Below are 10,000 nucleotides of genomic sequence, written 5' to 3' on the forward strand. Positions count from 1 at the left end.
GCATCTGGAGTCACCGAGATCTGTGGAGAGATCCAGGTTTCTGTCTGAGTCATTGAGCGGAGTGAATGGACGGATGTGAAGGCTGACATGAAGCCCGCCTTCTGGACAGCAGCTTGGCAGGTCCAGAGCCCCCCAGGCTTACGCTGTGCTGACCTTGATGGGGGGCTGGGTGTGATTACTGTTATTGAGGCCTCTGTGACGTGGGGCTCTTCCACTGTACCCCGACATGGCAAACAGCCTCGTTCAGTGATTCTTCTTCTCCTCCACAGATGGTACAGTGGAGGTGTGGACACTCTGTAGGGTTTTTTTCTGTCCTGTCCTATCAGATCAAAAGGAGGGCGGGTCTTCAGTGACGGCTGCAGTTGCTGAGTTAGACTCAGATGTCCTAACATCAGCATGTGGTCAGTTCAGCGGGCAGCCTTTTCCATTTTATTGGAGAAAAATGAATGTATAGATTAATTCTGTTGCCTCTAAACTTCCTTTACATGCTGTCTGCATGTGGCCTGCCTTCCTCTCATGTCATGTCATGTCATAACCTGTCACTCATTCTCAGAGAAAATGAGGGGAAGGTTCTGCATTCTTTTGTTTTCTCAGCGGCTCGTTTTTACTGCTCTTCCGGTTCTTCTTCTTCCTCTGTTGTTTAATGGGTGATGATATCCTGCCTCTAATTGATCCAAAAGTCTGAGCCACCTAAAAAAAAGTGTTTTAACACTGCAAACAACCTGAACTGTGGGTCAGTTTGATCAGGCTGGGTCAGACCTTTAGTCTGAGGCACCTTTCATGCTTGCTTTTATAGTTCGGTCCAAACAGGGCAGGTCTGAAAGCTCCCTAAATATCATAGCACAGCTGGTTGACAGTTACGACCCTGTTGTTGGGAGACGTGCCGAGAAAAACAGTGTGAACCTTCAGGACTGAGCAGTTCATCTCACGTTTTCTGAAAACCTGTAGTGTGAACCCCTCTTTACTTTGTCTTAGCTGAGTAGCCCCCCAGGACAGGGGGACAGAATGCCTCTTTTATACTGATGTGCCCTGATTTGGACTAAATCTGTCAAGTCACAAGGACGCTAGTTATCATGGGCCACTAGGGGGAAGCAGGACTGCTGGGGCCAGAGAGGCTGAACACTGATAGAGAGACTAACGCTAACTGCATAGTGCACCAGTGTACACTGTGTACTGTATCAGTGTGTTCTGTATACTGAATGCTACTCTTTGTCAGTAGTGTACAGTACAGTGGCCAGCATGCGATTAACCCTCTGGGGTCAACAGATGCAAAGTTGCGTCAAATTTGATGTATTTTTTGTGAAGATCCAGCTCAGAAATCCAGTCCAAACCCTTCCTGAATCCGCAGAGCCGCCCTTTCCATTCCATCTGATCATGAGATCCTACCACACTCCCATCCGGAGTTATGAGCCTGTGAAGAGGGTCTGAGATACACGTCATCTGCCTTTCACCATGTGGAGCTGCTGGATTCGTGTGTCCGTCTACATTCTGTGTGAAACCGACGGACACTCAGGAAATCACTAAGGACTGACCGTCACGCCGGAAACCCTTCATTCTTCATTCAGTCCACATCGGAGACTCGTGTGAAACGCCGTCAGAGAGTTTCCAGCTGCTGAAGCTGATGGCAGCAGGTTTGGAAAGTAGTGATGAGGAGAACTTTCATCTGCTACTTTATTCATACCTTCTGCTACTTTAGTGATCCGGTGACTGGAAACACCTTTCAAGCATCGAAGCAGTTTGAGCACATCAGTAAAGCTGTTTTCACAGGAGATATTAAGAGTTTCTCTGTACACAGAGCTCCAGATCAGAGAGCCGAGATTGTTCTGAACATTCTGAGATAATAATATGTGGGTATCATGTCGCATGAAACTGGCTTTAAAGGTGAATTTAAGAACATATGCAACAATCAACAAAGTACAATGTTCCTATGTGTGTGTGTGTGTGTGTGTGTGTGTGTGTGTGTTGCAGAACCAGTTTGTCCGGCTGTCTAAAACGCTGTACAGTGTGTTCCACGGTGACGAGGAGGAGGAGAGTCTGTACCGCGCTGTTGCCCGGGTAACCAGCCTGCTGCTGCGCATGGAGGAGGTGGGGCGGAGACTGCAGGAGACCAGCCCAACAAAATCACCCCAAACTTCCCCCCAAATTACCCCTCAAACTACCCCTGACCCCATTCAGTCCACCGCAGGTTCAGACTCTGCCCCTACATCACTAACCCCTGACCCCTGTTCCCCTACAGGAGGTGACAGTTCCCCCAAATCTCCCCCACCTGATCCTGACTCCAGCCCCTCAGACACCAGCCCCCGCTCCCCCACATCCCCCACCTCCTCCGCCACCAGCAGCCCCACAGGCACCAGCAGCTCCGCCCTCGACACACCTGTGGACAGCCCCGGTGACCCCCCTGCGGGGGGCGAGGACTGGAGCTTTTCTTTTGAACAGATTCTGGCGTCTCTGCTGAACGAGCCGGCTGTCGTTCGGTTCTTCGAGAGAACCGTTGACACGCAGGCGCTCATTGAGAATGCGCGCAGGAACCAGATCAGAGACACACACTAAACACACACTGATACACACTTTACACTCACAGGGACCAGCTGACAGACACACACACACACGCACCCACTCACACACATACACACACATACTCACACTCGCTCTCACACACACACACACTCGCTCATACACACACTAAACACACACTGATACACACTTTACAGTCACAGGGACCAGCTGACGGACACACACACACACTCGCACACATACACACACATACACACACTCGCTCACACACTCACACATACACACATACACTCGCTCACACACTCACACATACACACACTCGCTCACACACTTGCTCACACACACACTAAACACACACTGATATACACTTTACACTCACAGGGACCAGCTGACAGACACACACACACTCACACACATACTTACACATACTCACACATACTCACACACACACACACTCGCTCACACACTCACACACATACACTCGCTCTCACACACACATACACACTCGCTCAGACATTTGCTCACACACACACTAAACACACACTGATATACACAGCTGACAGACACACACACCCACTCACACACATACTCACACTCGCTCTCACACACACACGTACTCACACTTGCTCTCACACACATACACACACTCACTCTCACACACACACGCACACACACTCTCTCACACACTCGCTCATACACACACTGATATACACTTTACACTCACAGGGACCAGCTGACAGACACACACACACAGGGTAGCGTTCTTAAAATTGTAAAAATAAAACATTAAACCACAGCAAAGCTACTGCCCCCCCGAAAGCCATAAACACACACAGTCAGTCTGATTATGCCGGCGGTCACGTGTTTGTCTGACTCCGTTACAGGTAAAACTCATACACGGTCTTTTGTGTTCTTTAGTAGCTGCTAGTTGTAGCTGATCTAATCTCACAGCAGCAATTACAAAACCAAGCATTAGTGGGCGGAGCCTGGGCGCATCAACACGGAGCCTCTCCGTCAGTTTGGACTCCACACACTGACCCAGGAGCCTGCTGGAGTCTGATTGGATGCTGTAGTTTTCCAGAAGCATAGTCGAATCTGATTGGATGATTTAGGGTGTAGTACAGTCTGATTGGACCAATCAAGGTGTGGTGGAGTCTGATTGGACCAATCAGGATGTGGTGGAGTCTGATTGGACGATTCAGGGGTGGTAGAGTCTGATTGGACGATTCGGGGGTGGTAGAGTCTGATTGGATGATTCAGGGTGTGGTGGAGTCTGATTGGACGATTCAGGGGTGGTAGAGTCTGATTGGACGATTCGGGGGTGGTAGAGTCTGATTGGATGATTCAGGGTGTGGTGGAGTCTGATTGGACGATTCAGGGGTGGTAGAGGATGACTCAGGGTGTGGTGGAGTCTGATTGGACGATTCAGGGGTGGTAGAGTCTAATTGGATGACTCAGGGTGTGGTGAAGTCTGATTGGACGATTCAGGGGTGGTAGAGTCTGATTGGATGATTCAGGGTGTGGTGGAGTCTGATTGGACCATACAGGGGTAGTAGAGTCTGATTGGATGACTCAGGGTGTGGTGAAGTCTGATTGGACCATACAGGATGTGGTGGAGTCTGATTGGACCATACAGGATGTGGTGGAGTCTGATTGGACGATTCAGGGGTGGTAGAGTCTGATTGGACGATTCAGGGTGTGGTGGAGTCTGATTGGACGATTCAGGGGTAGTAGAGTCTGATTGGATGACTCAGGGTGTGGTGAAGTCTGATTGGACCATACAGGATGTGGTGGAGTCTGATTGGACGATTCAGGGGTGGTAGAGTCTGATTGGATGATTCAGGGTGTGGTGGAGTCTGATTGGACGATTCAGGGGTAGTAGAGTCTGATTGGATGACTCAGGGTGTGGTGAAGTCTGATTGGACCATACAGGATGTGGTGGAGTCTGATTGGACGATTCAGGGGTGGTAGAGTCTGATTGGATGACTCAGGGTGTGGTGAAGTCTGATTGGACGATTCAGGGGTGGTAGAGTCTGATTGGATGATTCAGGGTGTGGTGGAGTCTGATTGGACGATTCAGGGGTAGTAGAGTCTGATTGGATGACTCAGGGTGTGGTGAAGTCTGATTGGACCATACAGGATGTGGTGGAGTCTGATTGGACGATTCAGGGGTGGTAGAGTCTGATTGGATGATTCAGGGTGTGGTGGAGTCTGATTGGACGATTCAGGGGTAGTAGAGTCTGATTGGATGACTCAGGGTGTGGTGAAGTCTGATTGGACCATACAGGATGTGGTGGAGTCTGATTGGATGACTCAGGGTGTGGTGGAGTCTGATTGGACAATTCAGGGGTGGTAGAGTCTGATTGGATGACTCAGGGTGTGGTGGAGTCTGATTGGACGATTCAGGGGTGGTAGAGTCTGACTGGACACTATAGATTTCCAGGGGTGTAAAAGAGTCTGATTGGATGATTCAGGTTGTGGTGGAGTCTAATTGGACAATTCACGGGTGGTAGAATCTGACTGGACGCTATACATTTCTAGGGGTGTAATAGAGTCTGATTGGATGATTCAGGGTGTGGTGGAGTCTGATTGGACGTTTCAGGGTGTATTACAGTCTGGTTGGACCATCCATGGTATAGTGGAGTCTGACTGGGCGATTCAGGGGGTAGTGAAGTCTGATTGGGTGATTTGGTGTGTAGTAGAGTCTGATTGGGTGATTGGATTCCTTAGTTTGTTGGTGAAAGATGGAATCTTAATTTGTTTATTGATTGATGGGTATTATTTACTGCATCTTTATAAATGACACAAAAGCATATATGTGTGTGTGTGTGTGTGTGTGTGTGTGTGTGTGTGTGTCAGCTTTCCTCTGTAATGTGTGTGTAGATTAAGGCTTTGTGTGTATAGTTGGGAATATGTTGGGAAAACTGTTGAGTGTTATAAATGCAGTATCTTATGAATAAGGGAATATTAATGTGTATGAGAATCTCTCAGAAATATAAAGTGCTTCCACACAAAATATATATATATAGCAACGTTTATAACAGATAATGCATTATTACCGGTGTTATTTATTAGCTGTAGGTAAGTGAGTGTCAAATATGGGATGAACATTATTTGTATGATACTGAGATAAATGCAATTATATTAAACCAAAAAGACCAAAACAACATAGAAATATAATAAAACACAGCTTAAAAACGGCTGATCAGACCTCTGTGATGACAGTGAGGGCGTGGCCTGATATTGTAATGAGCGTGTGTGGTTGACAGCCCTGCTACATCACTGAAGCAGAACTAAACAGGCGGTCATCATCATCGTCGTCGTTGACCGCTTAATCCTGATAGGGTCGCGGTCCCTAAACAGACAGTGTGGTGCTGAAATATTTAGCAGCTATTCTGGACTAACTTTATGCAAATTAACTTAGTGGTGACCAATCAGGTTGTTGGTATATGTCACTGTAGCCAATTGCGTCGTGTCCAGAGTCACACAGTGAGGTTTAGCCCTGGGAAGCTCACCGAGTAGCGCAGCCAATCGAGCGCAATCCACAGTTGTCCTTGTTCTCTTTGGGTGGGCAGGACAGCCCCCCGCCCCCCCCCATCACCCAGCGTGGCGCTAGTCGGTGCAGAGATCTGGCGGTTGACATCTCCTCCGAGTGCGTTCAGCTGCACAGTGACGCTGCGTTGGCGGCAGTTTGAACGGATGCGGTGGAGCTTCTCCGAACTCGGAGGGAGACTTCGCCCTCGTAGCAGCGGGGGTGTCGTGTTACTGGAGTCCTGAGTCGTGGGTGGAGCTGCATACTAATTAATTGGGGAGAAAAATTGTGGAAAACAAATTTGAAACTCCAACACAAGCATGCATGAGTCTGCAGGTGGAGCTGTAGGCCCCACTAAAACATCATCCTGCTTTAAAGTGGAGAACCTTAAAGAGGGTTCTCATTGTCTTCACTGCTGGGAATCCAGGGAGCACTGGAGTGGCCAGATGTGGTTAGCTTTCGCTCTGTGGTTAGCTTTCACTAGGGGGTTAGCTTTCGCTTGGTGGTTAGCTTTCACTAGGGGGTTAGCTTTCGCTCGGTGGTTAGCTTTCACTAGGGGGTTAGCTTTCGCTCGGTGGTTAGCTTTCACTAGGGGGTTAGCTTTCGCTCGGTGGTTAGCTTTCACTAGGGGGTTAGCTTTCGCTCGGTGGTTAGCTTTCACTAGGGGGTTAGCTTTCGCTCGGTGGTTAGCTTTCACTAGGGGGTTAGCTTTCGCTCGGTGGTTAGCTTTCACTAGGGGGTTAGCTTTCGCTCGGTGGTTAGCTTTCACTAGGGGGTTAGCTTTCGCTCGGTGGTTAGCTTTCACTAGGGGGTTAGCTTTCGCTTGGTGGTTAGCTTTCACTCTGTGGTTAGCTTTCGCCCTGTGGTTAGCTTTCGCTCTGTGGTTAGCTTTCGCTCTGTGGTTAGCTTTCGCTCGGTGGTTAGCTTTCGCTCGGTGGTAGCTTTCGCTTGGTGGGTAGCTTTCGCTCGGTGGGTAGCTTTCGCTCGGTGGTTAGCTTTCGCTCGGTGGTTAGCTTTCACTAGGGGGTTAGCTTTCGCTCGGTGCTTAGCTTTCGCTCGGTGGTTAGCTTTCACTCGGTGGTTAGCTTTCACTCGGTGGTTAGCTTTCACTAGGGGGTTAGCTTTCACTCTGTGCTTAGCTTTTGTTTCCCAGATGTACTGTGAGCGTCGAGAACCGACAGTTCCAAAACATCAACAAGGCCGTTCTAAGAGTGTGCGTGAGTTTTACAGCACACACTGATTCAATATACACACACAGACACACACACACACACACACAGACACGCACACATGTATACAGGGAAACTCATTATGTTGAAGAAATATGTAAATAGAATATGTAAATGAGCTTAATGAATGAAGGGACAGGCGTAATAAGGGCCAAAACTCTAAAGTGATTAAATATCATTAAATTGTAGAATTAGTGTTGATGCTGTAAGTAGAAATAACAGGGACGCAATGTTTAATGATGTCAGAATAACGTGCCATGCTAATTAATGATCAATGACCAATCATTAAATCACCATCAGTATCATTAATATTACTTTGATTTTTTTACTTTATTTTCTACCACTTCGTTTACAGCACACACACGTTCAGAAGACTGAGGTGTGTTTCTTTTCTGAGGAATGTTTGTTTTTGTTTGTTTCTCTGTGTTTATCTGTTCGTCTCAGATGCCACTGTCTGTGAACTGGATGTGGTTTGTGTGAAATAAAGCAGCTTTAAACACACAGACTGTGTTAACGGCTGATTTCCTCGGCTCAATTCGGTGTATTTATGAGAAAAAATTCCTGACCAGAATTCCTGAAGCTCGCTCAGCGTGAACAAAGCCTCGTTGATGTTTTAATGAGATCCGATCTTTCGGACGGTGATTCACACCGATGTGCGAGTGACCGGTATTGGTCAGTAATGTGGACGCAGCGGTTGTGGCTCAGATTTGCGTCCCACAGCTCTGAAAACATCGCGTTCACATTACCAGACTGAAGTGGTCGTTTCAGACTGCAGGTCCGTGTGATGTGGACCCAGACCTCCAGACTGTGAATAATCCAGGTTTCCACACTTTAAACACTTCAGATCAGTAAATTATTTATTAATGTAATTTGTCATTGAGCTGCTTTACATCCACAGATGCAGGTGGGGGGTGTCGCTGTAGGAGAGGAGAGCTGGCAGTTCACCTGGTTGTGCCCTGGCTGCCCACCTAAAAGCTTTGGGAACATGGCCCAGACTAAGGGATGAGTTACTATAAGTTGTGATACTATTTACTGTGCATGTTTTATTACTGCACTGGAAAAGTAGCCCGATAGTGATTCGTTATACTGGACTACCCTGTATTGCGTAATGACAATAAAGTTGAATTGAATTGAATTGAATTGAGTTTACTATAGTTAAAAGAGGGTTTATAGTGACTGGCAGTACTTTGAGTAATTTTGAGGGAATTGCATCGAGTGTGCAGGTTGTGCGATTTGCAGAGGAGATAATGAAACGTTGATCTTAAACTGTTGGACTATCTGCTCACACAGTTGTTCACTAAGTGGTGAACCTCGTCCGTCCTTGCTTGTGAACGACTGAGCCTTTCAGGGATGCTCCCTTTATACCCAATCATGACACTCACCTGTTTCCAATTAACCTGTTCACCTGTGGAATGTTCCAAACAGGTGCTTTCTGAGCATTCCTCAACTTTCCCAGTCTTTTGTTGCCCCGTCCCAACTTCTCTGGTACGTGTTGCAGGCATCAAATTCAAAATGATGAATATTTGTAAAAAACAATAAAGTTTATCCATTTGAACATTAAATATCTCGTCTTTGTAGTGGATTCAATTGAATATGGGTTGAAAAGGATTTGCAGATCATCGTATTCTGATTTTATTTGTTTTACACAACGTCCCAACTTCACTGGAATGGACTCCTTGCACTCATGGCTGTGACGCATTTCCGTTTTCAGATATTGCGGCTCCAACGTGTCCCAGCTAGCGTAATATCAAAATGAGTGTTCGGCGCAAAGTTTTTAAGTCGGAAAATTTCCAAAAACAATGTAAGAAATATTCAGAGCACTGTTGTGTTCCTCTTTGCCCGGCGTCTGCGAAGTTTAATGGCAGTTTAAGTTTTCATAGCTTTCCAGCGCGTAGTGACCTCAGGAGCCAGTGGCTAATAAACATACGTCGGGACCAATTTACTGTCTCGCCTCATACAAAAGTCTGTAGCAGACATTTCATACCAGACCACTTGATTGAACCAAAAACCCCAGAAGGTCGGAGAAGACTGACAAAGGATGCAGTACCACTTCTTTTTGAAAGGAACGGATACAGCATTCAGGCTCCACGGCTAAGTGTGTGGGAGAGGAGACAAAGACCAGCTGACCCTACCTCCCTGGAAGATCCATCAGCTGATCTTACAGTGGATCATGATTATTGTTCTGCTCCTGAGCCATCATCGCTAGACATGTCCTGCGCTGAAAATGAAGATCTGTCCCGTGAAGTGGAGGAGCTGAGAAATCAGCTTCATGAGTTGCATGTCCAGCTAACCTTTGGGTTGCAACGTTTCTCCGGCTCCGACGAGGACATTCGATTTTACACCAGGTAACGTGCAGTAAAGCTTTAGATGCAATTCACTGCCACTTTGACAACCAGGCTGCTGTTAAAATTAGAAAAATATATCATAGTAGAAAAGTATATTATATACATATAATAATAATAACAATAATCATCAGCATCATTTTACCAACAGGTTCCCAAGCTATGACCACTTAATAGCATTTTGGTGGCTGATTGAGCCATTCATCCACAAAATGGTTCGGGTCTCAAGAGCAAAGGCTGCAGCTAAGAAGAATGAAGATGTGTCTCATTCACGAATGTCAGGGGTATGACATTTACCCAAAAAACAACAGTAAGGGATGACTCCTGCGGAACAATGTGGAACAATGTGGAACAAATGACCAGATGTTATAAATGCTGTGTTA

At 46.9% G+C, this 10,000-nt stretch overlaps 1 protein-coding gene across 4 annotated transcripts in view; it reads left to right on the plus strand.

Moving 5' to 3' along the window:
* Positions 1 to 3,026, plus strand: part of tbc1d8b (TBC1 domain family member 8B) — a 28,706-nt gene extending 25,680 nt beyond the window's left edge. For all 4 annotated transcript variants that reach the window (XM_037533403.1, XM_037533404.1, XM_037533405.1 and 1 more), the window contains one exon: positions 1,969 to 3,026. In XM_037533403.1, the coding sequence (XP_037389300.1) occupies positions 1,969 to 2,550 (582 nt within the window). In that variant the 3' untranslated portion in view covers positions 2,551 to 3,026. The remainder of the gene's footprint in view (positions 1 to 1,968) is intronic.
* Positions 3,027 to 10,000: the final 6,974 nt, after the last annotated feature.

This window comes from Pygocentrus nattereri, chromosome 23 (genome assembly GCF_015220715.1).
Source record: "Pygocentrus nattereri isolate fPygNat1 chromosome 23, fPygNat1.pri, whole genome shotgun sequence".
NCBI lineage: Eukaryota > Metazoa > Chordata > Actinopteri > Characiformes > Serrasalmidae > Pygocentrus > Pygocentrus nattereri.